General features: G+C 45.8%; 1 protein-coding gene and 1 long non-coding RNA gene across 4 annotated transcripts in view; both read left to right on the forward strand.

The window, feature by feature from the left end:
- Nucleotides 1–861: 861 nt before the first annotated feature.
- On the forward strand, nucleotides 862–18186 carry PLEKHF2 (pleckstrin homology and FYVE domain containing 2). 3 transcript variants are annotated; one of them, XM_085221444.1, is made up of 2 exons: nucleotides 862–1017; nucleotides 14839–18186. In XM_085221444.1, the coding sequence occupies exon 2, from the start codon at nucleotides 14853–14855 to the stop codon at nucleotides 15600–15602; it is 750 nt and encodes a 249-aa protein (XP_085077570.1). In that variant the 5' UTR covers nucleotides 862–1017; nucleotides 14839–14852; the 3' UTR covers nucleotides 15603–18186. The 3 variants fall into 3 exon arrangements, with proteins under 3 accessions (XP_085077570.1, XP_010707451.1, XP_010707452.1); XM_010709149.3 differs by lacking the exon at nucleotides 862–1017 and adding an exon at nucleotides 1193–1376; XM_010709150.3 differs by lacking the exon at nucleotides 862–1017 and adding an exon at nucleotides 10915–11527.
- Nucleotides 18187–18969: 783 nt separating this feature from the next.
- LOC146544768 (uncharacterized) overlaps nucleotides 18970–27579 on the forward strand; it is a 190098-nt gene continuing 181488 nt past the window's right edge. Inside the window, exon 1 of the long non-coding RNA XR_014882619.1 lies at nucleotides 18970–19428. This is a non-coding gene — a long non-coding RNA (uncharacterized LOC146544768). The remainder of the gene's footprint in view (nucleotides 19429–27579) is intronic.

The raw sequence follows: 27579 nt of genomic DNA on the forward strand, positions 1-27579 counted from the left end.
TACTGGGGACAGGGTGAAGTTAATGGGTGCCAAACAGGACTCCTTACACTCCTAAGCTCTGAGAATGGGCAGATCTGTTTGGGACATTATGTGACTTTTAAAAAATTATTATTTTCCCTTCTATTTTTTTGACTGTATCAAGATGAACAAATTCCAAATGGCGGTGGAGAAGCAATAGCAATGAAAAGTCCCAGGTTTTACAGATTCAGTTGAAATTAGGAAATTTCAATGGTTTGTTGCTACCACAGGAAAGCCCCACTGTCTAACTAATTTTTTTTTCCCTTTAGAAAATGGGGAAAAACTGTCACCCTGCCTTGTTGCCCAACAACTGGCTGCACTGTGAAATGGGGAAAGTGAAACCCACAGTGTTTCTTGTGAGATTTTCCTTAAGCAGACCCTCAGGCTGGTTTTCAAAGCGCAGGCATTGCATTGGAGGGATGTCACAGCAGGCCGAGTCTTTCCTCTGCATAGGGCGAGATTAATGCCAAAGTGTTGGAGTTGTGCTACTGCCTCTCTGTATTTATGAGTTCTGTGATGTTTCTGGTACAGTTTGTACTATCAGGCCGGGGCGCGTTTTTCCGAGCTGACTGGCAGCTATTCAAACTCAAACAAGTCAGCGACTGCCTTCTGTGTGCTACAAAACGTTTACATAGGGATTGATAAAAAAAAAGAACATGACAGTCCTTTTCGTTCGCTTCAAGAAAACGGTGCTTGAAGCGACAGATGGATGGTATGCAAAGAATGGAAAGGCGCTTTCGAACAAATCCCCAAACTGGGGTAATGTTTTCGAGCCCCGACAATCCCCCTCCGCACGCCGGCAGCACCCCGCAGAGCAGCTCCCGGCCGTCCCTCAGCGCTTCCCGCCCGCCTGGCTCCGCCCAAGATGGCGGCGGCCCCGCCCCGCGCGGGCGGTGTCCCGGAGCCCGGCCTCGGCGGGTGCATGACCGCGGCCGAGCGGGGAGAACGCGGCGGGGTTGGGGCGGCTGCCGAAGCGCGGAGTGCCGGGCGAGCAGCGCGGTGAGGGCGGCGCGGAACTGGCGGCTTTCCGCTCGGGTTCATGCTGCCGGAGCGGGGCGGGGAGGCAGAGAAAGAAACTTTCCTGACGGAGCGCGTCCCTGCTGGGGCTCCGGCCGCTCCGTCGCGGCCATGTTGGGAGCCGGGGGCTGCGGGCGGGCGGGGAGCTGCCCCGCGGGAGGGGGCGCGGCGCGGGGCCGGGAGCTGCCGCTCCTCGCCGGGAGGGCGCTGCGGGGAGAGCGGGCGGCTGTCGGGAAGCGGAGGGGCGGCGGCGGGCGCTCGTTTGTCCGTTTGTCCCGTCCGAGAGGTGTTGGGCTTTAACAGGGGGAAAAAGCCCTGCAGCTGCCAGCCTCGGGCGTTACGTAAGTGCGTGGAACCCTCGATCGGGGTTCCCCGGAGTCCGCGGGTTCGAGGGGTGCGTGAGTTGGGTCCTAAATTAAGAAATAATTTAAAAAGCAGCAGCGGGAAAGAGGTGAAATTGCGGAGGCTCGTCTGTCAGCGGGTCGGTTGGATGTGTGTTTCCGAGAGGAGCGCCGCTGCGATGCTGCCCGACAGCGGGGCGCGGCTCCTCGCGCCTCCCGCGGAGCGCTGCCTGCCGCTCGTCCGAGAGGTTATGGACGCAAACGCGTGCGGCGCGGCGGGGAGCTGGCTGTGCAGCGGCTGCGGGGTGCTGTGTGCCGTCTGTCCCCGGGTGCTGCAGTTGTCAGCGAGCGGAGCGGCCCTCGGGACCGGGTTCCCTTGGCTTCCTCAGTACCGCCGTGCTCCGGGACGGGCTGTGCCGGCACGAGGCGGGCCTGAAACCGAACCCCGCAGCCGGGGCGGATTTCAGAAGCGCGATTGCCGGTTCCTCTTTCGCTCCCGGAATAAGGAGAACTTCAGCGCTCCAGCTTTCGGTTCGGAACGGTGTGTTTTGGTGTGGTTGAGGCTCTCTGAAAGAAGGAAAGCGTTTAAAGGCTTAATGCTGTCAGTGCGGAGACCCCACAGACTGCGCCCAACAGCGTGAGGGGAGGACGGGGCTCGTCAGCACAGGAGGAGCTTTTTTTCCCTCTGAATTGTGTTGTGTGAATAATGTTGACTAATCCAGTGAGGGATCCCTGCATAGCTCAACGCAGACTCGTAGAAAGGCAGGTTGGGATATAGAAAGATTGGATGGGACCTCATGGATCATCAAATTCCAACCTTATCAATATGTCTGTCAGCTCAAGTCATTAAATAATTCTTTTCCTAATGTTTTAGGGCTGTGCTTATGTTCAAAATGACATTCAGGCCGTGTGTCCAAAACACAGTGAAAGTAAAGCATTGTAAGCACGAAGCCCAAATTCTTCTGCATGTAAATAGCTAATGTGGCTTCTGGAGCAGTTGAGTTCTGTTCTGCAGAGAAAACCACACAGAGGAAATCCCTGAAACACTAAGTGGAAACCGGCGTGTGGGAGCTCAGAGCTGGATTGACTTACTGCTGTCTGATCATCCAGAAACTGAGCAGTGTCTTTTCACTAAGACACAAGTTTTCATTAACGGCAGTGATTATTTATATGTAAAAACCACTTATCAGGTGATGTCAAATAAGGAGACTCAGATGTTAATTGTGGGTGAGGTTCTTAGATGTTAGTAGGCAAGGAAGTTGTTGGCTTGCTTTTAACTTCTGCATTAAGAAATTAAAGCTTGTTCTTACTGCCTAAGTGCTAAAGGTATGCTTGTGACATACTCCAGGCTCTCTTAATATTCAGACTTACCTTTCCATTAGCTTTATGTGGCTTTTTAATGACGGATGGTGCTTGTATACGTGTGTTATAGCTCACAGTAATTCAGTAATTTGATGGAAGTCTGCCGACCTGGAGATTGTGCTGAAAGCAAATAAACAAGTGTAAAAGCAGACTTTTGAAGTAGAATCACGTATTTAAAACTTTGTGCAGCAAATACTCTGTGGCTCTGGGCAGCCTGGTCTGGTGGTTGGCGGCCATGCACATAGCAGGAGGGTTGAAACTAGATGATCACTGTGGTCCTTTTCAACCCAAACCATTCTGTGATTCGATGAAATACAGGGTTTATTGTTGTAGAATGACTTTGTGTTCATGATTTAGTGAGGGACTCCTTACAGCTGAAAGGGGAATTAAAGCTGCTGTGTAGGTAGGTGTGGTAGGCTTACATCTAAACCATTATTTTGGCGTTGTCATAAACTATAAGCCCTGATGACAACTGTGTTAGCAAGTAGAGTCCTGCAAATTCCTACCCACATCAGTAGTGCTGCTGCAGTGAGTGGGTTTGTGTGCATGAAGAATTGTTTGACCACATGAGAGCTGCTGGACAAAGATTTTCTTTCTACAAAAGGAAGTATCACTGTGTGCGAGTGTTACTGAACAGAGTAGTATGTTTCATGATTTTTTTTTTTCAGCCTGATATTTTACGTAGTCAAAAATGCACTAATATGTTTGTTCTGGCTCTCTGGTGTTACATAAATAGGAATGCTGCTACCATGGGTGTAATGATACTTTCTGCCTGCTTCTGTTGCAACAATGAATAATTTAAGGATTTTGAAATCTATTTTCAAGTGTTGTTTTCTTTTTTTTTTCCCTTTGCATTTTGATATTTTACAGTAATACAGTGTTCAGAATATTGCATATTCAACCGCATTTAGGCATCTTGTATAAGTAGAAAAGAAGAACAAACAGTTGTATCTTGAAGGTTTTGAACACAGTAACGCTTGTCCCAGTCCTGTTCCTGCACATAAGATGACACCAGGGAAGCAGTGAGCTGCAATGTTGCAATGCGATGGGTCCTGGTGCTCAGCAGGGGCAGTGGGCTGCCAACCCCTCCTGCACCAAGGGATGGCATCGTGCTGGGTGCTCCAGCACTCCACGTGCTTTCCACAGAACTCGACAGTGCATTTGACAGGCTGTCAAAGGCTGGTGAGTGCGTTTCCTAAGAAGGCCATGTAGTTAAGCTGTTACGATTAAGGAATTCTTTCAGGAACTGACTCTTTATTTTTCTTTTCCTCTCTTTTTTCCTCTGCCCATCGCTTGATTGTGAAAGAGCAATGCAACGCATGGCTTGTGTATTTTAAATATTGCTGGAGAAATGCAATTTAATTATTGCTAGAGGCAGAGGAGAGAGATGTGGAGTTCCAGCCCTTGGGTGCCTTCAGGTGTCCTGAAGCAAGGTGTGGCAGGATGTGTGCTTGGCTCTGAGCACCACGCTGTGTTCCAGCTACCTCCGAGCCCCTTGCATCTGCCAAAATATTCTGGCTGTTCTGCTTTCCCCACTATAATAATGAAAAAGTGCTGCATCTGACTGTGTTATGTACCAGCTACCAATCTCTTGATTGTAATTCTTCAGTACAGCATAGCGTTTGGTATGTCTCCCACAGTAGAGATTTCTAAACTTATCTGGGGTTCAAGAGCAGCAGAAAGTCAGGGTGGCTGGAGGCTGTGCTGATGCTTGGCCTGGGTCCTGCTTCCCTTTGTGGGAATGCCCACTACTTCAAACTGGTTAAAGAAACCTTTATTTCCCAAATAAGGCATCTGAATTCTTAAAGGATGCATGCACATGAAAATAATATTTTATATAATTAAAACAAACAAACAACAAAATAGTGATGATGTGATTATACTTCAGTACTTCAGAATTGTGGGGCTGCAGGGAAAAACTTTTGCTGTGCTTCAAAGCAGGGCTGGTTAAAAGCAAGTTCTTTTGTTGTAGCTACCTGTTAGCAGCTAATGGCTCGTGCCTTTTTCTCACTCTCACTAATTCTTTATATGGCGTGGTCATGCTGTAATCAGTTATGTGTAGTCCACTGTTAAAACTGAGTAACTAGTCTCGTGATGGTGATGGAAGTAATGAGAATGCTGGCAGCTTGATGTACTCATTGGCAATGCTGCAGGGAGCACGCTAGCAGACCCTGCTTATGTCAGAGGACCAAATCCTCTGAATCCTGTTCTGCTTCGTCGGAGAGGCGGCCTGCCTCCCTGGAACTGGTTTTTGGCCTGAAGCGTGTAGTAACTTTTTTCTTAAAGCACTTCTGTATGGTGTATAACATTGACATGTGACATGTGACGTGTGGAAGTGTCTCTACATGTGCCTCCAAACGCAGTAATTGATGCTTACCACTAAACCAATGTGATTTTGAAGAGAAGCTTGTGAAGTGGGTTTGGTGACGCTTCATGCCGAACTGCTGTAACTGGGTAACGGGTTACGTTCTGTGCTAATGATGCTCTCTGCCTCTTTCCCTGCACCTTCCCAGAATGCTCACTTAAATAATTTATCTCCCCATTTGAAAGATATGCTGTGACAGGGAATTCCTGTCCCTGTGCTGTGTTGATATAACATCAGCTTATGCCAGAGTTGGTCAAGTGCTTTCTGTTGACTTTTGTCACGGCCCTCATCCCATGCTCATCTTAAGCACAACAGCAATGTGCAGTGTGCTACTTGCTGACCATGTAAAAGTAAAACATCTCTGGCCGTCTGTGCTGTTGCTTCAGAGAGCTTGAGCTTTTGGGGCACCAAATCTGTGTAAATGTCTTAGTTTTGAAATGGTATCCTGGTGTGATCCTGAGCAAGGGAAAACAGGGAGGGCTGGGGCTTGGGGAGCTGTTCCCCTTCCTGCTCCAAGATAGGCATCTGTCCTGCCAGGAGACAAAAGCACTATCAGCTACTAAAATTTGGTACAAATAGCAGCCTGACAGTGGCAATAAGCAGCTGATTTCATTACGATGCAGGATCTTTTACAGGAACGTTGCTCCTAGGCTTCTACACCTTCTCCCAGCGTGATGGTGTGAGCTCAGTGTACCTGTGCTGCTGAGGCAGGCCCTGTGCCCTGCTCCTTGCACGTATCCTGCTCAGCCCCCGCCTGCCTGCGCCTCACTGCTTTCCCCAATGAGGCTTTGTGTCCCATTACTAGGAACCTTGCTTGGTTTCACAGAGCAGCAGTGCTGAAGCTCTGTTTTTTTGAGACCAAAATATGCTGATAAACAGCTCCTGGGAGTAGTGTCAGGCAAGTTATTGTGACTTAGAGGGACAAAGCAGTGGTAACAGTTTTGGGAGTCAGCACTCCTGAGTTCTGCATATTTTTTTTTTTTAATGGGTTGAAGCCTGCTTCCCTTTGCCTCATCTTTTTCCTCCGGTCTCCATTATGATTAGTTTGCATTATGACTCATTTGGCACGTCTGTCAGTTTACAAGGAGGTTAAATCAGTGTTTCTTCCCTGCTGAAGTTGATTGTATTAAACTCCAAGCTGTAGGTAAGGCGGTGCGCAGAATCCACACGAGCCATTCTGGGCTAAGCAGGTGGGGGGAGTCTCCTGCTAAAGATAGCTTCTGTATCCAAACCCACTTGGGAGTGGGCTGGGGAATGTAAGGTCACATAGTTTGAAAGATCCTCCTAGAAACAGTCTCCATAGTGGAAATGTAATAGGCCTTTCTAGGCATTTTTATCTGGCTTGGATAATGGCTCTGGGAGATGTTAAGGGTAATGGGCTTGTCTTGCAAGTTTGACAATAAAGCTTTTGTTTTTCTTCATTTAAAAACATTTACATTCCCTGAGCTATTCTTACCCAACCAGTGAATGAAAAGGAAATGACAGTCCTTCCTTCTAAGTTAGGGTATTCTAAAATTCCTTACAATGTACTCAAAGAATTCTTAAGCTGCAGGATGTTATGTCGTTAAAACAGGAGCTGCAATGGCCTGCGCCCTGAAGAAGTGAGACTTAGGACAGCTGCTTGTGGGAGTGTTTGACTTTCTGTCCTGCGATCTGCATGTCTCTGAAGGTCAGAAGAGATTCTGGGTAACAATTGTGCTGGAGAACTGCAGAGGATCTCATTGCGTCATTTCTGCTGTTGTGTCCACCTTGAATCTATTGCTTCATATTTCTCTGCAGTGTCATAATCACAGAATTACAGAATGGCCCGAGTTGGAAGGGACCTCAGGGATCATGAATCTCCAACCCCCACACCACAGGCAGGTCCACCAATCTCCACATTTAATACTAGACCAGGCTGCCCAGGGCCCCATCCAATCTGGCCTTGAATACCTCCACTTGACGATGTCTCCTTTTGTCATTCCCGTTATTAACATCCTTTGGATAGCAAAGCAGTTTGTGAAGCGCTTTAAGGAATATTTTGCAAGCAGAGTAACTGGAGATCTGCTTGTTAGGAGGCTGCACTGCTTTACAAGTAGATTTGTCCTGTCTCATCTTTCATCCAGCCCTTGTCCCTTCATGGCTCACGACAGGCAGTGCTGGTTTGTGTGTGAGCGCTTGGCTTCTGCTTGCAGCTCTCAGAGCTGAGCGCGCAGCACGCCTCATTTTGCCAGCAGAGATGGTGTGGTGAAGCATTTGGGACAAGTGATGGCATCGTCCCTTTTTGTACGTGTTGATGGAGGCTGTGTAGGAGGTGGAATTGGTGAGATTGAAGACTTGTGCTGATTTATTTTCTAACCTTCAAAAATGTGGACTACTGCTGTGCTTGTGTTTAGTTCAGCAGTTTTCCCCAATGGAACTATTTTCGAAGCGTTAGAGATCGCACATGAAAAATTCAGGCTGTTTTGTTTGGCAGTAATGCAGAAGGTCAAGTGTTGCACTTACGAACACTACTTCTAATGCTAATAGAGATTAAAGTACTGTTGCAGTACTGATGTGCCTTCATAGCTGAGTTCCTCCACAAAAAGGCAGAGAATTACTGTGTCAGAGCCTTAAATCACAGGGTTGTATGAGGGCTTTGGGTAACTTAATCCTTTGTGTTCATGTTTATTCCTTAGTAAGTCAAATTACCGTGTCCTCCTTGCATAGACAAAGTGCAGGAGGAAAGCTGAAGGCGTGTGACCTGAAAATATGGAGTATAACCATTACTTGAAGCCTATTACTAAAAAGCATATGTAACAGGAATGCATGCTAAGTGACTGCACTGATGGGCCGTCCTCTGGGAGAGGGTGAGCTCTTCCTCTGATCCCAGAGAGGAGTTTCCTTACAAATCAGTCACTTAATGCCGATTAGGTATCTGCTCTGCAGATGGTCCTTGTCTGCCTTTACAGTTTACTTGCTTTGAGTTTGTACAGGACTTATGGAGCTTCTGTACCTTTCATGGGTGTTCAGCTTGTGTAATTAATTGTAATAAAGCAGGATGGAGTTCTGCTTGAAACTGGTTCTATCAAAAGCTTTGAGGTGTGGGATCAGACTTGATGAAACTTTAAATTGTTTGACTCTCATTTGTATTGAAAAGCTCCAGAAAGCAGAAGCTTTCATTATAAAGTATGTTCTCCATGGGCAAGAAGGAAAGTAGGTTAGTTCTGAACGTACAGGCTGGAATGTATGTTCTGAGCCTGTATGCACAAATGCAGGTGCAAGAAAAAGGGCTGTTGCGACACCTGGACAAACCAGTGGCATATTATGTGCTTTCACTTAGATCTGCTGTTTCTGCCTCCTTTCTTTGTTCTGTTGCTTCAGCATTCTTCTGTTTCTTCTCTTTTTTTTTTTTTTTTTCCTTTCAGTTCTCCTCGCTTGCTTCACAGGTTACAGTCAGGTTTGTGCTGGTCCCGTTTCACCTGTAAAGGCGGTGTGACCAGATACTGTGGTTCCTGATATTTATTTATTGGACTTGTGTTATTGAATCTGACTTGGAAACATCCAAGCTCCGTTGCTGCTTTAGACAAGATGGACTTTTTGTGCTGTTGATTTTGAGCCCTTGTATGCTTTCCAGCAGCTCAGATATTGACAGATAGCTTTTTTTTTTTTCCTGTACAGCTGTCACCTGAATTGTAAATGCATGTAGTAAAGAGTGAGCTGCCTGCTTCCTGATACCGTGACTCTGAAAAATCCAGCCTGCCTGGTCTATGTAAATATAACATGTTAAACATAATTGTTAGCAACTTAATTGCTCATTGTGATGAAGATGATGGATGAACAAGCAATTAAGGCAAGGCTGGTAGCATTTTCCTCCCTTCAAGGAATGCTGAAGCACAATAATGTTAAAAATCAGGTGCTTATTAATTAACACTTGATGACGAGGGCTGTGCACTGGATGAGGCTGGTTCTTGCCCTGTCAGAAAGTAATGGAGCTGTGCTGATGCTGTTTGCTTTGCTGAAGGAGCCAGAGGGTTGGGATTGTGTCCTTCTCATACATGCCTTCTGTGCCTGTCTGGCAGGGAGCCCTGATCATGGAAGCGCTGCACAGTGTGTGGGGTAGGGAAACGAGGCTTTGTTGAGCTGTATGCAGCCTGCATCACTGAGACATAGGATAAGCATTCTTCTCTTTTAAGCAACATCTTTAGAAGTATTCCGTTTGGAAAGGCTGGTTTAATCATCAGGATGCTGCATCAAAAAGAAACGTGTGTGTCAAGTGACTGGTTTCATATGCAGCCACTTCAAGGATATTATCAGTCTAGTGGCCAGGAGTGCCATGTATTTGCTGAAGTTTCTGACTTCCTGAACATGTGTTTTGTTGTGGATAAGTGAAATTTCTTGTGAGTAGAAGTAAAAATACCTTAATGTCAGACAGTTCTGCATAGGGTAATGAAGTGGGGGGACTTCGTGTCATGAAATAACGTATCACCTTTAAATTGTCTATTATCCTACAGAGAAGACAGCCTTTGCCCAGCATCCCTATCTTGAAATGGGCTTCCTGAGAGCAAATGTCAGAAGGAGGGCGAACAGAGAGTATTGCAGCATCCTGAGAATTGCTATTTCTTTGTTTGGAAAGGCTGGCAGACTTACTTGTGGTGCAGCTGTACGTAGCTAATCTTTCTCAGATGATGATCTGTTTATTTCTGTGCTGTTCCGACTAGCAACTGGCACCACACTGCACCCAGTGTGCAGAAATGGGAGCTGATGTGATGGGCTGGTGATCCTCTCAGACAAACAGAGCCCTTCTTGCAGAGGGGCTTGGGAACAACTATTTATGAGGGTGGATAGTGATGGGACAAGGGGGAATGGTTTTAAACTGAGACGGGGGAGATTTAGGTTAGATACTAGGAGGAAATTTTTCACACAGAGGGTGGTGACACACTGGAACAGGTTGCCTAAGGAGGTTGCGTAGGCCCCATCCCTGGAGGCATTCAAGGCCAGGCTGGATGTGGCTCTGGGCAGCCTGGTCTGGTGGTTGGCGACCCTGCACATAGCAGGGGGTTGAAATCAGATGATCATTGTGGTCCTTTTCAACCCAGGCAATTCTGTGATTCTGTGATTCTGGGAGTGTGGATGCCAGAAGTGGGAAATGAGAAAAACATGATAGAAGTTCTATGCTTGAGAGTTCTGATTTCATAGCATCCACAAACAGATACTATGTGTAAAACAGTTCTGCTTTCCTTAAGTGGATTTGTCTAGCCTGCCATTTTGAAACCCATGGTTCTTTCTTATTCCCTGTTTGCTTTGGGGAAGATGTGGGGAATATTTCCAGCAATTTTCCATCACTTGGGGATTGTTTTGTTTGATCAGATCTTGAAATTTTGCATCTTGAGGGCAGTAATCGAGTATCTGCTTCTCACAGTGTTCAACAGTGGAAACCTCAAGAGAAAGCATAGGAAGTGTTGCCACCTAGCCTCAGTGAGTAATCTGTTATCTTCTGCAGTATATCTGAATGTGCTTTAAGAGAAGACAGTAATTGTAAAAGGCTGGTAAAGGATAATTTTTTGCATGGGTTTGAACTGTGACTTCTTGGGATCAAAAGCACCGTTGTTTTACTTACCAAGAGAGTAGAAAGTCTGTAGTGTCTTCTGGTTTCACATCTCCTAGATCTGTGTTCCTGTGGGAAGAAGAGGGGGCACCTCTTCTGATGTCAGATAGCTTCTCTTTTTCTATTGCTAGTCTAATATTTTCTGACTTTGGTTATTTCTAATCATTATTCTCCTTCTTCAGGCTTTTTGTCCACTTCTCAACTGACTTCCTTCTCAAAAAATGCTGGTCAAAGTAAATGAGCATCGCATAGGATTTCAGAAGGATTTAAAAGCTTGAATTTAAAGACATAACATTGTGAGAAAAACATCAGAGTGCTTATTTCAGAAGTTCTGTTACTGTGAAAAAGCATATGTTTTCCTTGGAAGAAAGTGGAGGGATCCATCTGCAGCCTATGGTTTTTGTGACCTTAGCTGAGACTGCTGAGCGAGGATTTGTTGAGTATTACAGACATAAGCTTCAATGTGGAAGAGATGCTATTTCTTTTTTCTTTTTGTCTGTCCTAATGGTCCTTAACTTGTCCAAAATTCTTGCATGGAGTCCCATGAGCGGTGTCATTAACAACCAGACGAAAGTACAGCCTTGCCCAAGTTCTGGAGTCATGTGCCTCAGTTTTAAGTTACTGTGATGATTAAACACTCCCTGTTAGAGCTGTTTTTTCTTAGGTCGCCCTAGAGAACATTAAATTAAACCTTTAGTCTCTTCTCCCCCCGTTTTCTCCTCGTAGGGACTTGTATTTTGAAAGCTCATGCGGTGACCTTGGGCCGAGTTTGCTCTTTGCTGGCAGCAGGAGCAGGAGTGCAGCTTGAGGGTTGCTGTCATCTCACACCAAGAGCTTGCTGCGGTGACACGTATGGTTGTGAGTAGTTTTTAGTCTTGCTTTATTTTTTTTTATCCCCTGTGAACTAGCAGAATCACTCAGCTTGTTGCGATTTACGCATCGGTGATACAACATGTAGGCTTAGCACCAGTGTGTGTTGGTAGGGGTTAGCAGAGAAGCACATTGCTCTGCTCAGCATCCCTCTGCTCTGCTGCTCAGTTTCCTTCCCCTCCTTGCGGAGGATGGGGGTTTGCTGGGTGATGCTGTGAGTGACCCCTTGCTGTGGCAGCCCAAGGCGACCCTTGGTTGGATTGTGGCACCAAGTTGCTCAGGAGGGCTGCGTGCTGCTGTGTGTTGTGAGATAGCAGTGGTTGCTGTTAGCCCTCGCTGCTAGCCTTGCTCTTTGAATTTGATTTTTTGAGCCTAGGACAACAGCAAACAAACCGGGAAGCCTTGTGTAACCTCATCTGCATTCCCTCCTTAGTGCTTTCTCCTGGGTAGAGAGAGGGCTGGGAGCTGGGACCACCAGCAGAATTTCTTCCCAGTAGTGCTGTAGTAGAGGTGAAGCTGGTTGCTCTCCTAAAACTTCATTTAAGCTTTTTCCCCAATGCAGATGGTGGTAGGTGGCTGTAGAGATTTAAAAAGTGATAACAGCGTGTCTAGATGTTAATGCTGAAAAAAGCAGGTAAATGTAGGTTGTGTGCACATCTATATGTGCTTGTATTTGTTTTGGGACTTGGAGTGCTTCAAAGAACTGAGGTTTTGTTGGAAGGTGTATTTGGGGTATGCCTGAATAACAATGTCATTAAAAAAAGAAACACAATAGAATGAGTCATGTTGATGTAACTTGAATCTGTTGCTATTCTCTGGGCGGGGGAAGGAAAATCTCCCAGTATTTACTGTAATACTCATTTGCTCGTGGGTTTAAGCCAGCCTGCTTTCTGTGCCTGGCCCTGGCAGAGCATCTCCTCACCATAAATGAGCATCGCCACATGAGGAGGGTGGGGCTCTATCATCTTTTAAGTTTGTTGCTGTGGGATGTAGGGATTCAGTAGTGCCTTTCTTGGGCATCTCTCTTTAAGAGAGTGATGGACAAAACTTAGGGGACCTTGGCAAGACTAGGAACAGGAAAAACCAGTTTGGAACATCTGGCCAGGGAAGGGGATGAATAGCAATGGGAGTTGCTTGTTTTTTTTTTTTTTTTTTCCTTTTTTCCTTCCACTTGGACTCCATGTCTTCTCTTCAGAGATAAGCAACAAGCATTTCAGCACTCAGAAACTTAGTGAAGATAGAGGTGGTTATTCTGGTTGAAGGCCAGAAAGAAGTGTATCATCTGCTGCAAAGCTGACTTAAGCGTACTGCTAGGGAAATATTTTTATCTGATCAAATAGGAAGGCAGTAGGTGAGGCAGGAGAGGAGGTCAGGCTTTTTTTTTTTTTTTTTTCTTTCATTCAGTTTTTAGGTTTGACTGGTACCTGGTGGAAGTGGTGTGGGTGCACTTACCCGTGTGCGTTGATGCAGCACAGTTGCATTTCTTGATTCATTTCTTTCTTTTATCAACCTGTTTGTGATTTATTCTGACCGACTGCAGATCAAAATGACTTCATTTTGGGGAGCTTTGTACTTCCACTATCAGGCTGTGAACCTGATTATTGCTATATTGAAATAGCTTAACTCATGTCATGAGACGTGTAATGACAATTCAGAAGAAATGCTGGACAGTACCTCTGAGAAACTATTCTTCTGTCTTCAGTGTGAGGCATAGGTACAAGATCATATAGAATCATAGAATGGCAAGGTTGGAAAGGACCTACAAGATCATCTAGTCCAACCATCCTCCTATCACCATTATTACCACTAAGCTACTAAACCATATCTCGTAGCTCGTCATCCAGACACCTCTTGAACAACGACAATGAACATAGTTGAATATATTGTACGTAGTTTTAAAACGATTGACTTAGTTATATTTGAGTAAGTCTGTTTGTTGAAATTGTCTTAGTATGTTTGTTCATTGAAATTGTTTTTCATAGTGGTAGTACAGCTTTTAAAGCAGTTACTTAGAGGTAACTTTTTAATCACGTTTAACTGTGGGTTCATGTAATCTGAGTAAGTGCAGCATACTTATCTAGGTGAGGCCTGATGAGAGATGTGTCTGCAAATGAATTTCTGTACAGGAGTTCTGTTGCTATTCTGTAGGGAAGTATCTGAGTTTGTAGGAAGAAGATTGGTGTGCTCAGTGTTTGTGCTAGCCTGAGCAGCAGTGAGGCCTTGCTCCAGCCCTGTTTCATTTAAAGGGTGATCCCATACTGGAGGCAGGCAGTGTAAATCTGGAAGAACAGATAAGTGAATACAGAGGTCCCTACAATCTGGATTTGTGCTGGGAAACACAGGTTACAGATACTGGGGTGTTTCCTACTGCTCTTTCCTTCGAGCCTGTGTAAAGACGTGGATCCTGCTAAAGGGTGTATTGAGCATCACTCCTGTGTTAGCTAAATCACATGGCAAGAGAGCGGTCTTCTGCCTGTCTGGGGAAAGGTGTGGAGTTGGTGCTTGCTGCTGCCAGCTCTCCTACAGCTCCGTGGAGCACACAGCTGGGTTTGTGGCCATACTCACAAGGATCTTGGTAGGGATGTGTCTGAAACTGCCTGGCAAAGTTTCCTTTTTTGACCTCTGTATGGAAAGCTCTGACTTAAAAGCAGGTTAAAGAGCTGGTTGCAGAGGTGTGAATCTCTGCAGGAACTTATTTATAGCTAACCTTTGGATGCTTTAGTGTCTTGCCCTTTCATGAGAAGATTTTATTTGCTGTTAGGGGAAGAAAAAGGGGATGATTTAAACCATAACTGGAACATATTATTCTGTAGCTTATTTTATCAGCATTTCCTGACATGCAAAGCCTTCCTGTCTGAACTTTCAGCCAGTGCAAGTCACTCACTGTTTGTCAGGAGCAGTGGGGAACTGTGTGACCTTTCCTCTGTGGCGGACTGCCTGTGTGCATTATGTAATTGGGATTGATGTAGATGTGTTCAAGATGTATGTAATAACGTTACTAGAGGGGAAGCCTCCTAGTCTGTTGCCTGAAGCTCTCAGAAACAGCACTGTAGGTGCTGTGTGTCTGATAAAGATAGCAGCTGAGCTGAATGGAACATTTATGCTTCTAAAAAGGACTAATCAGTTGCTAAAAATTCTCAGGAGTTAATACTTATTGAAATCTAGCCCAAGTTGGCACTTCTGAGCCAGCAGGCTCTGTTGGATATTTTCAGAAATGCGGGCTTGGTGCCTTCCTTCTGGAAGTCTGCTGTTGAATCAGTTCTGTTCTAATTACAAACTTGTTTTTTTCCTACTTTTAGGATACTTGTGAAAGATGGTGGATCGCTTGGCAAACAGCGAGGCAAATACTAGAAGAATAAGTATAGTGGAAAACTGCTTTGGAGCAGCTGGTCAGCCTTTGACTATCCCTGGTCGCGTTCTCATCGGAGAGGGAGTATTAACGAAGCTGTGTAGGAAGAAGCCCAAAGCGAGGCAGTTCTTCCTGTTCAATGACATTCTTGTTTATGGTAATATTGTCATCCAGAAGAAGAAATACAATAAACAGCACATAATCCCGTTGGAAAACGTCACCATCGATTCCATCCAGGATGAGGGAGACTTGCGGAATGGGTGGCTCATCAAGACGCCTACTAAGTCTTTTGCAGTTTATGCTGCCACTGCTACGGAGAAGTCTGAATGGATGAACCATATAAATAAGTGCGTTTCTGATTTGCTTTCCAAGAGTGGGAAGACTCCTAGCAATGAGCATGCTGCTGTCTGGGTGCCAGACTCAGAAGCCACTGTCTGTATGCGCTGTCAGAAAGCAAAATTTACCCCCGTCAACCGTCGTCACCACTGTCGCAAGTGCGGCTTTGTCGTCTGCGGGCCTTGCTCTGAGAAGAGGTTCCTTCTCCCCAGCCAGTCTTCCAAGCCTGTGAGGATTTGTGATTTCTGCTATGATCTTCTTTCTACTGGGGAGGTGACTGCTTGTCAGTCCACGAGATCGGACTCCTACAGCCAGTCGCCTAAGTCTTCTTTAAATGATGCATCTGATGATGATGATGATGAAGACAGTAGTGATTAAAGACCAAATGTTTGTGTTTCAGACCGTATGGAGCTGCTTTTGGGGAAGCTTGTAGCAAGGTTCCCTGAAAAAATCCTGTTCTAGCCATAAAATATGCCTGAATATCTTCAATTGCGATGTGCCTCGATCTATGAGTTCTCTAGACAATAGATTTTTCACTCCTCTGCAGGGATAGACTGTTGTAAATGTTATCAGATTGTTTTCCAATTTCTTATACTTGAGTTATGTCTAGGTTAGACTTTTGTGGAAGATTGGAAAATAGAAAGTACTTTCTTAATTTAACAACCCACGCTTCCTAATGTTTCATATCAATGTGTTATGTGGGGTTGGCTTTCTTTTTTTTTTTTTTTGGTATGGAGAGGGAAACTGTAAGCATGCTTAGAACAGTGATGTTTTGGTTAATCCTGCAAACCATTTGTTTTCTCTAAACATGGTATATGATGAGTTGAAATGTGACATGATTACAAACCTCAGTGTCACAGAACTTGGGAACTTTCTTGTTTTGCTCTTATTTATGACCTCCTATGCCAAGCAGTGCCTTGTAACACTTGTGCTGATTCAGGAAGAAACAATCCTATTCTGTGTTGTCTGTATTCACCTGATGCTGGTGTCTGAGAGATTGCTGGTGCTATAGAGAATAACTGCTGTGTTCAAAGTGGAGCTCTCAACTGCACACCCACAGGCTGAGGGGAACTGGATCCCACACCCTCACCACTCAGGCAGCCCCAAAGCTGCCCAACCCTGTGGGCTTCGATGGGGTTCTCTCCACAGGAGCTGTGCTGTGGGCTGGGACCTGGGGATGAGAAGCTGAGGGTGACTTTTCACAGGGATATCCACACTCTTTCTTCTCAGAGCAGTTTAGAAGTTTAAAATCTGGCAAATGCATACTGAGATTTTAGTGGGGCAATATAGCATTTTGCTGTGATAGTTTATATTTTTGGAGATATTTCCCAAATGCGACACTAACTTGTTTCTTAAAACATTGATGAGAGGTTTTTTTTCACTTTCTTCCCAAATCTTACTGGCTTTGTATAAGAATAATGTCAAATCTTGAACAAGCAGCCTGCAAATCTGCATACGAAATTGGCTTTCCTTTGTACACAGCTGACCTCAGGATACATGTGAGATGCAAGTTGTTTCATTCTAAACGTGTACCCAAGGACCAAGAAAGATATATTTAAGAACTATAATAAGATAGTGCAGAAAATGTCTCTACCGTAGTATTCATTTTTATTCTTAATTATTTCTTAATACAGAAATGTCATGTTCCTATGTATATGTAAAGGTTAGACTTGTAAAAACATGTTAGCCCCTCTCCCCCAAATTCTATGTTTTTATATTTTTATAAAGGTAATGTCAATTTTGAAGGGGAAAAATATCTTTGAAATAGTTGTATGAATATAATAGCAACTGACTTTATACAAAAAAAAGGTTAAACTTTTGTGTATCTTTAAGTGACAGTTTCTGCACTGTTTGCCTTGGTGGCAATAATTGGGTTAAATATTTATTGAATAAACAATCAATGCTGCATATTGCACTAGTCTCCCATTCTTGTACACTGTAAGTCAGTCATTAAAAAAAAAAAAGTTAGCAAAGCTCTTCAAAGCCATCTCACTCAGTGAGATTCCTGGTAGCTAATGATGCGCTCAGCATCTTCAGGGAGGCACTCTGCGTTAATTGTCTGCAGTACTTCAGGTGAAAGTAAAGGAATGGTTTTAGCTTGGGCAGTTTCTGAAAATAACTCTTTGAAAGCACTGAAGAGCATTTGATCTGCTTTGCAATAAACACAAAAAGGAGAAAACACTTTGATAGATGCTGGGGACCAGGAAGGTTATGTAAGATTGTCAGATAAGCAATGTACAGCTGTATGTATTTAAAGACTGAAATAAATAATTACATACGTTCACTCCTTGAAAGGCAGGGGAATGGGAAAATGGGCTATTCTGAGAAGACGCTTTGTGATTACTTTTTGTATCTATCTTAATCAGAATGTTGAAAAGTTTCAGGAACAGAGACTTGTTTGCTTCAGTTTTTGTACAGATTCAGAATGCAAACTTCCCTTGTACATACATTCTAATGACTAACAGAAATGTTCTTCCTGATACGATTGTTTTCCTTTTCTATGCTGTCAGACTTTGTTGAAGGTTCAGTCTTTCTGTGTATTTTTTTTTTTTTGTGTGTTTTTATATGTTGTGCTTACTCTCTAGCACTTTGTGGGGGAAAGGAGTTGGGTCACATCCTATATTCTGCAGAATGTTCTTGCATCTACTTCAAGTACCTTTTCTCTGTGAATGAAACTTGCACTGATCCCTGAAGCTGTAACCAAACCAATGTTTTTTGGGGAGGAGGGATTCTTTCATTTCTCATTTGAAATTGATGTATGTGGTCCATACTTTTTGAGGAAGTATTAAAAAAAGCAGTGTTCTGTGGTAATAGTCATATCCCTCAGTGGTATTTGCTTAAAACTTCACCAAACAGACTTGCCATCAACTCCTCTCGTTACTTACAAACTCCAGAAAGGGCTTGTTTTGTTCTTTGTATTCTGTCAGATTGTTTTATTTACAAATACATGGTGTAGCTTCAAGCCTACGTGTTCACTTTTCTTTAACTGTGGGCCTTGGAGGGTGACAGGGAAAAACAACTGCCCCCCAAACGAACAGCAGGTGTGTTTGTTTTCAAGACCGATTAATAAAACTGGGGATAAATACGCATGCAGGGTGAGATTAACAATTACCCTTGGAATGAATACAGTTACGGATTTAGAAGCAACTTCTTCAGTTGCCTGCAGCATCTCTTTGGCAACGCTCTGCATCTGCTTTGTAGGAACAAATCCTGCTTTGCTTCAGTGAGTTCAGATTTTGCATGCTCTGCACCTTGCCCAGGAGCCTGTACTTCATTTGTTGGAGATGCTAAAAGACATGTGGGGGGTTGAAACTAGATGATCTTTGAGGTCCTTTTCAACCTAGGCTATTCTATGATTCTGTGACAGGGAGGTGGCTTCTATAGGTTTCTATTTGAAGCCCACGACTTCAGCTTGTGCTCTTAATCACTGCTGTTATCTTGAGATAAGTGAGACTGTTTTGCATCTGGTGCATGTGAACTTCCTGCATCTAGTGAGTAACCTGCAAGGACTGAGCACTACTGCTCGGCTTAAAAGAAAGTTTTAAAAACCAAACCAGGAGAGTTGATTTAGTGAAAGCTGAGAGGGGCTTTTAGTGTCCCTTGTCTAACAGGCAGATTATGAAGATGACGTGCAGAAACATTCTGCTTATCGTGGGGCTTTCCCCTGGGAATAGGCTTGAGTTAATCTCCCGGTGCAAATGAAATAGGGGTTATCATTGTTACTGGTTAATGTTTAAATGGAAGCAGATTAGGGATTGTGTTACAGTCATCTTGTGTTTTCCTCTAATTGCTATGGACTGATAGAAGACCGCCTGGTTCTGTTAGCAGATAATGCTACAGAAGGGCACAGATCTTCCAATGTCTGAAGGCTGATTTATTTTTTTTCTTTTAGCAACAGCAAATTACTGTGGTAAATATTAGAAATCGTCTTGGCCACGAGCTGCCTTGTGTTGGATGAAATGTAAGATCCTTGTTTGTGCCTGAGGACTACCTTTGCCAGAGCTGGCTGCCGTGCTTCTGGGCAGCGCTGGGTGTGGAGAGTCTCTGCTCTGTTCCCTTGTTGTGCTGAAGTTTGAGTTGCTGGGGAGTGCAGTGCAGTGACAGATGGGCCCGCCGTGCAGTGAGATGGCTCTGTTACCCTGTATGGGTCTGAAAGAGTCCTAAAGCAGCTCTGGGAATAAGCAGTCTGAATCTCAGTCTCCAGGTAAGTGCTTTCTGAACTACTTTTTAATTGTCCATAAAACGCTACTCGTGACCTGAGTAAAAATTGGAACACTACATTGAATGTATGTTTTGGCACATTTAGGATGAAAACAAGGGTGAGATAAGATTGGTTTGACAATGAGATGATCTGTGAGGAGCAGGATTTTCAGTGTTACTTGTACCCAGTACTTTAAGAGTCTGTCTTTGGTTAACTTCTGGTAGCCTAAGAAGTGACAGGGTAGCAACAGAACCAAGCATATGATGAAAGCAGGCTTTGGGATTTTTGTACTTTCACAAAACCCCAGGATGGCTGAGGCTGGCAGGGCCCTCTGGGCCATCTGGCTCACCCTGCTCCAGGAGGGACACCCAGAGTGGGGCCCAGGACCCAGGGAGGAGACCTCAGGGCCTCTGGAGCTTCAGCCTGGTGTTTCAGCACCATACAGCACAGCAGTGCTGCCTACTGCTCAGAGGGAGCCCGTGTGCTCCAGTTTGTGCCCATGGCCTCTTGTCCTGGCACTGGGCACCACTGAATAGAGCCTGGCTCTGTCTTAACATCTTCCCTTCAGGTTTTTATGTAGACCAAGAGTCCCCTCTTCTCCATGCTGAGCAGGCCTAGCTCTCTTCTCCTCACAGGTGAGGGGCTCCAGGCCCTGCAGAATCTTTATGGCCCTTTGCTGGACTCTCTCCATCAGATGTCTCTCTCTTGTACTGAGGCCCCAAAACTGTACTTGGCACTCCAGGTGTGGCCTCATCAGTGCAGAGATTATTCTTAGTTATACAGGGAGTAACTGGATTAAATGGTATGAATGTATCTAATATTAGCTTTTGGAAAGTCTTCTACACCAAGTTACAGCAATCTCCAAGAAAACAGCTGGGGATGGAGAGCTGCTTGTTCTGAGTATTGGTCAATTCCTTTGGTGTGTCCCCAGCCCGGTCTTGTGCAGATTTCTGTGAAGTCCCTTTCCAGCATGAGATGGGCACCTGCTTCCTTGTATACAGATACAGAGATATGTGCAACCACTTCCTTCCTGATCCACCTGGCTTGCTTCATACCAGTCCTATCGTGAAGATAACAACTGTGGGCTGAGCCTGCTCTCCGGCCTGACACAGGCGATGTGAATGCAGCTCTGCAGTTAGGCTGGGCTGTGGGAGCTCTGAGGTGTGCATGTGGGGAAGAAGGAAGGCAACAGAGGTAATGACTATGTTGAGAAAATGAATGCATTAATAAGTTAACATAGTCAGGAAGCCTTTCAGTCCATCACGAGCATCCAGAGTGCTATGGGGCTTGCTGTAGTAGGAAAAGAAACCAGCTGTGGTGAGAAGAGGCTGTAGAGCTTAGTCTGCTCTTGGCTCTTTTTCTGAAGTGAAAGTTACTATCTATTTTTTTAAAAAGTCTGTAGTAGTGTTACTTATGGTGTACATCTGACCTGACCCTTGTTATGCATAACACAGTCTTTTGAGTAGTGATCCTACATGTTGCTTTAGTTCATCAAAACTGAGAGTACTGTATGCAAGGAGCTCATTTTGAATCTGATTCACCTTTGGTTTTTGTGGTTTAAGTTCTTGCACGAGCTCTCTGGAAGCAGAGGGAAGTTGCCTTCTGGGTGCTTGCTTTCTGATGCTTGTCACTTTGTGTTATGGGTCAGCTGCTTGGGAAGGTGTAGACATGGCACTAAGCAATGTGGTCAGTGGTTGGACTGACTGATCCAGTTGGTGGTTGGACCAGTGATCTTGAAGGCCTTTTCCAACCTGGATGATACCATGAAAAGCAGTTAACTGCTAAGCTGCTAAGCACATACAAACAAAGGGTCCTGCTCAAGGGTCGAGTGTGATCCTTAGCGGCTACCAATGGCAGAGTCCTCTTGTGTAGCTGTTGGGAGAGATAACTCCCAGTACTGCCAGCTGTGGCATCCCAAAAGCAGGAATGGGGATGGAACTACGCTTACTCTGAATACTTATTCAGGAGTCGGGGAGGGTTGAATGAATGTGGAAATTCCTGAGCAAAGCAAGCACAGAGGTTGCAATCTGCTGGTGGCAGCAAGCGTCAGCACGCCTGGTGTGTGTCGCCTAGTTTGGATCTGACAGGTGGGGCTTGGCTATGAACTCCTGGCTCCAGTGCTGCTGCCTGTGGATTTTATCTGCAGTTTCTGTGTTGGATCTTGTGCTGTTAGAGGTGTGAGGTGTTAGAGGTTTCCTTAGTTGTCCTTCCACTTGTGCAAGCATGAATGCATGTGTACAGGTGTGTCTGAGGTGTCTGTCCCTACTGTTTTGGTGGTGAATGCTGTTTGTTGCAGTGTGCAGTGCAACCTACACAGGGTAAAGGGAAGGTTGGTATACAGGATTTACACAGAATCACAGAATGGCTTGGATTGGAAGAACCTAAGAGATCACCCGGTTCCAACCCCCCCGCCACGGGCACCTCCAGATCAGGCTGCCCATGGTCCCATCCAACCTGACCTTGAGCAGTTTGGATGCATGGGGCATCAATAGCTTCTCTGGGCCACCTGTGCCAGGGCCTCACTGCCCTCACAGTGACAAGAGTTCTCCTATATCCAATCTGAATCTCCTTTCTTTTTAGTTTAAAACCACTGCCCTTTGTCCTGTCCACTAAAGGGCTGTGTGTATGTATATGTACTGGATCTTTTTGGGAACTTGATTCCTTATTTCAGCCTTGTTTCCCAGCCTCTTCTTGAAGCAGGAAGATGGAAGAACATCTAAGAGTTGTTGGTATTTTCCTTATTTGTATCCAGGTATTTCACACAAGATGTTTTTCTTCTGCTGCTTTTATCCCTTTCTTCTGTTCCCCATTTTCACCCATACATAGTTCTTTCAGAGGAGAACTATCCTATCTCAACACTTCATTTTCTGTTCCCCAGCATAAGTGCTGACATTTGTCTAGGTTTGGAATGCCAGCACAGCGCATTTCTTTGCTTTGCTCCATCCCATCGTTTATGCTTTAAACCTCTTGTTGTGGGCTGACACCTGTAGTGGTGTCACTCCAGCAGTCACACTGCCCTGGGCATCATCAGCCACGGGCCTACCTACCCCTAAAGCAGCACAGCTGCCACCAGCAATGCTCTGTCCTGTAGCAAGATAGGACTCCTGCTCAGTGTTGCATGTGCTTTCCTCAATGCTCAGAGCAGTTCAGACAGTAACTCTGGGAACGTCCTATGGTGTACCTCAGTGTTAAATCATTCTGTGTTTACCATGCAGAGAAAGCATATGGTTACAACCATGCCTCCATAAGGCAACACCCTTGTTATTATAGACACTGTTGTGCATCCCTGCTTGAATAAGGGCTCCTCAGTTGCTTCACTCTATGACATGTCTGAACCTGCCTCTTGCAATAGGTTTCAAAGGAAAAACCTCGATCAAGGAAAAAGGAAAGTGAGTCACAGAGGAACAACATGTTTGGGGCAGGGTTGGTCTGCTCCTTCCTGCTGTCTGCTTTCTCTGATGAGTTCTGATGGAGCTGATGAGTGTCAGGGGCTGCAGCTCTGGATGCTGAGAGCTGGATTTTGTGAGATAGGGAGAATGCTGTGTGACAGTCAAAGTACACCCATTAGTGGCTAAGCAACTGGGGCTCTGTTTACACACACAGATGCCAAAGCAGACATGCAGGCATATTTTGCTGGATGCCTGGTAGCTAGACCAGCGTTTTGTTTAAAATACTAAGTAACATCACAGATGGGAATTTCCTGCTATAGTCCATGTAAGCACCTGCGCTGGAGCTGCAGGAAGCTACAGGGAAAGGAATGGTGGTGGAGAGGAGAAGAAGGGTCAGGGCTGTTCCTGCAGCGGATTCAAGGTGCAGCTTTTGCTCTACAAAGCCCCTTCATCATTTTCATGGCCCCTCTGCTGGACTCTCCGGTATGTCCATGTCTCTCCTGTACTGGGGGCCCCTGAACTGGACCCAGCACTCCAGATGTGGCCTCACCAGTGCTGAGCAGAGGTGAGGGATCACCTCCTTTCGTCTGATGGCAACATATTGCCTAACACAATCAAGGGTACCATTGGCCTTCTTTGGAACAAGGGCAGTGTGTGCTGGCACAGCAGCGTGTGGCATGGAGGACAGGGCCCAAAGCCATTGTGGGAAGGGAAGTAGGTTCCAGCAGGGATCCAACACCTTGCCCAATGTCACTGTGGCACACTGCGAAGTATCTGCCTATCCTCTTTTGTTTAAAGCACAGAATTTGTAGTCGATTATCTGGTGATGCGAGAGAAGTGCGAAGTGAGCAATCTTTTTCCTGCTGGCTGCAAGTGTGAGTTTTTGTTTTCAGAAGGGAAAGAAAAAAAAAATTGAAGACACAGCAGACATTTGATCTGTAATCTCACTGTGAGGCAGCTGAACACTTACCATGCTGTGTTATCAAGAGCCATGGTGTGGGAGGCAATCAGGGAGGAGGCACACGATCCAACTGAGCAGGCACACTGAGCATAGCATGGTGTGAGGAGGCAGAGGAGCCTGGTGGTAGGGTCACGATGCTTTTTCCTTGGCCACAGGGTTGTAACCAATGGTTCTGTGTCAGGGTGGAGGCTGGTCACAAGCGATGTCCCTCAGGGGTCAGTCTTGGGACCGCTGCTCTTCAACATCTTCATCAGTGACATAGATGATTGCATCGAGTGTACTCTCAGAGAGTTTGCAGATGACATCAAGCTGAGCAGTACAGTTGATACACTGGAAGGAAGGGAAGCCATCCAGAGGGAACTGGACAGGATAAAGAAGTGAGCTCATGAAAACCTAATGAGGTTCAACAAGGCCAACTACGGGGTGCTGTACTTGGGTCACGACAATCTCAGGTATTTATACAAATTGGGGGAAGATCTCCTTGAGAGCAGTCCTGCAGAGAAGGACTTGGGGGTCCTGGTAGACAAGAAGCTGGACATGAGCCAGCAGTGTGCGCTTGCAGCCTGAAAGGCCAACTGTGTTCTGGGTTGCATTAAAAGAGGGGTGACCAGCAGAGAGAGAGAGGTGATTGTCCCCCTCTACTCAGCTCTTGGGAGGCCCCATCTGGAGTACTGCATCCAGGCCTGGGGTCCCCAGCACAGGAAGGACATGGAGCTCTTGGAACGAGTTCAGAGGAGGGCCACTAAGATGATCAGAGGGCTGGAGCACCTCTCTGTAAGGGAAGGTTGAGAGAACTGGGCTTGTTTATCTTGGAGAAGAGAAGGCTCCGGGGAGACCTCATTGTGGCCTTCCAAAACCTGAGGGAAGTGTATAAGCAGGAGGGGGAATGGCTGTTTATGAGGGTGGATAGTTATAGGACAAGGGGGAATGGTTTTAAATTGAGAAAACTGAGACGGGGAGATTTAGGTTAGATATTGGGAGGAAGTTTTTCACACAGAAGTTGGTGATGCACTGGACTGGTGACTGCCCAAGGAGGTTGTGGATGCCCCAATTTTTGGAGGTATTCAAGGCCAGGCTGGATCTGGGTCTGGGCAGCCTGGTCTAGTGGTTGACAGCCCTGCATGTAGCTGGGGGGTTGAAACTAGATGATCATTGTGGTCCTTTTCAACCCAGGCCATTCTGTGATTTTTATGATTCTATGAACACATGGAGCCTCTATCACCCAAACAGTATGCACTTTGCACTGGTAAGTAGTCCACAGGGCGTTTCAACCCACAGAGCAGTTCCTGCTCCTGCAGGTAGACAGATGATGCTGCTAGTTTCCTTCCAGTGGAGCATTGGCATGCTGAGTTTGCTCCAGCAGCCCTGCAGCATTCTCTTGCTGATTCAGCACCAGGGCCATGCAAAGGGCTGCTGGAGCAATGCTGCTGGCTGCCGATACGCCAGCTGTTTTCCTACTGCTCCATCTCCCCAGAGCAACATCAAAACATCAGGTTTCACTATGCAACAGGTCTTTGGAGGAAAACTGAAAACATGAACCCTGAAGGTTCCTAATCTGAAAGTGAAATAAAGAGCCTGAATGTATTATATGTAAATTCTTTCTTTGGAAGTGCTGACTCCTTATCTTTGAATTGCTGAGAGAAGGAAGCTCTGAGAAAGGCATTGTTGTGCTCCTGTTCTTCATCCTCTGTTTGATAGCTTGGGTGCCTCTCCTGGCTAAGCCACAGTGTATCTGAAGACTCTGAAGCTCTTCCTACAGCCAGATCCTGCTGTCCTGGGCGCATCTCCATACTCTTGCCTGCTTGTATCAACTACTCTCCTTTGGCTTCTGCAGTAAATAGCATGATGGCCTGAAAGCACAAACCTTTTAAGCAAAGCAGGCCACTTTTCTTGCTTAATAATTTAAGGGCAGCTTTTGTAGCAGCCCAGGGGGCATGATCTGCCTTTGGGGAGGCTAGGAATCTTTTTTTTTCTTTTTGCCTCTTGCTTGCTCCACTGTAAGTGGGGAAGAGCCGTGTGCCTGAAATAGAGCTGTACTTACACGTACATGGGGGCAAGGAGAACATCGTTTGTGCTGCTAGGTGCCAGCAGGTAAATTCAGGGCTCCCCATGGTGCTAGTACTGATACAGCCCCTGCCATGTCCCTGCTGTGTCCTATGTGTCCTTGTCTATGGTCCTGCTCTGGCATGCAGCTTTCTGTCACAACACTTGACTGAAAGCAAGTGTTGGTGTCACTCTTATCAAAAGACAAAAATCCAGACTGGAGGAGCTCTTTCCTCTCCAGTCAGCTTGAAAGAAATGTGCTAGGATCTGATCCTCCTCAGCACTGCTGCTCACAAAGACAACTAGGCCTTAAATGGAACTGGAAGGGGGAGGATGTCCAAGTGTGGTTAATGTGAAGTTGGCTGCATTTCAGAAACCCAACCCGAGCTCTCACTGCAGGGTGATAAAAACCTCCACTCACATTAAAACATAGCAGTTGTGCTTGTGGTTTGCTTTTACTTTTTCTTTATAATAAGGACATGTTTTCTGATGGTGCAGTGGAATCAAATCAAAGCGCCTAACACCCAGGTCTGATTCAGCCACATTGGTAGGCGACTGGCTGCATGGGATTTCCAGGGGCAAGCTGGTGTCTGGCCAAACACCAGCCCTGCAGCATCCCTCTGAGGGTCTGAGGCTTGTATTGCACAGCTGCCTGCCAAGATTTAGAACAGCAGCACGTTCATCAGTGAGGTCCTGTCATCACCTGGCTCCCTGAGCATGTGTACTCAGATGTGGGGCAGGGCCTATGGGTCCCTCCAGGCCTCAGGCCCTGTTTGGTCCATGGGATGCAGCACTGGATGGGTTTTGCTCCACCCTGAAGAACCAGAAAACCCACTTGTGGTGCTCGAGGCTGAGTCACAGCCAGCCAGCCCTGTTGGGCCTAGTCACAGCAGGTCAGCCTCACGTTCACCCTGTCCTCACTCCTGCCCAGTGCCTTTGCCCACAGAAACTGCTCATGGCTTCTGCCTGGGGAGAGCAGCTGCACGCAGGTATTTGTTTACAGGCATCATAGGGAGTGTGATGGAATGCTGCCAGGTAACCTGCTGGTCATAGCTGCTCTGGGGCAGTTGGCTGGGAATCACAAACATTCTCTTCATTTAAATATTATTCATTTATTTTAACCTGTTGCAGGCTGGCAGGTGGGGACAGCTGCGAGAGCAAGCACACGTTAGCACTAATTAGCACTAATTGGCACTGTGCAGGCCTGCTGGAGCTTGAGGCAGGGGACACTGCTGGGCCTTAGGGAAGGTCTTGTGCTCTCAGTAGGAAGGCTGCTGCCATTTTGAATATCATTGCTTGGCCATTGTGCCAGCCACGTGGGATGATATTAAACATGGGATCTCAGATCTCTTTGGTCCATTCTCACTTTGATTATTGGTCAATGGCACTTCTGAGAATTTTACTTCTCTCCAAATGCAGCATATCCCCTTTTCCAAGTAATATTAGCTCTCAGAGACTCTGAAATCCATGCAAAACACACCAATGTCAAGCTGTACCATATTGCATGAAGTACATAGGCAAAATAAGCAACATGAAACGCCACATGTGCCCCTGCATAGCTCTCAGATTGCTGTCTTGCAGGCTCAGGGGAGGGCCTGTTATTGGCCATGTCCTCACCCAGAAAACAGCAGCTCAAGTCATCATGCATTCCCTCTGCATCCACCTGCAATGTGGTTTTATCATGGCGTGCATCAGCAACTTCAGGAGTTACACCTGAAAGATGCAGAAAGTCTTCTTGAGTAAGGAAGGAAACCAAAAGAA

The sequence above is a fragment of the Meleagris gallopavo genome, chromosome 3 (genome assembly GCF_905368555.1).
Source record: "Meleagris gallopavo chromosome 3, MGAL_WU_HG_1.1, whole genome shotgun sequence".
Classification (NCBI taxonomy): domain Eukaryota; kingdom Metazoa; phylum Chordata; class Aves; order Galliformes; family Phasianidae; genus Meleagris; species Meleagris gallopavo.

Bases quoted from the DNA above. Each gene is read 5' to 3' on its own strand.
- PLEKHF2 (XM_085221444.1), top strand. From the start codon at position 14,853: ATGGTGGATCGCTTGGCAAACAGCGAGGCAAATACTAGAAGAATAAGT.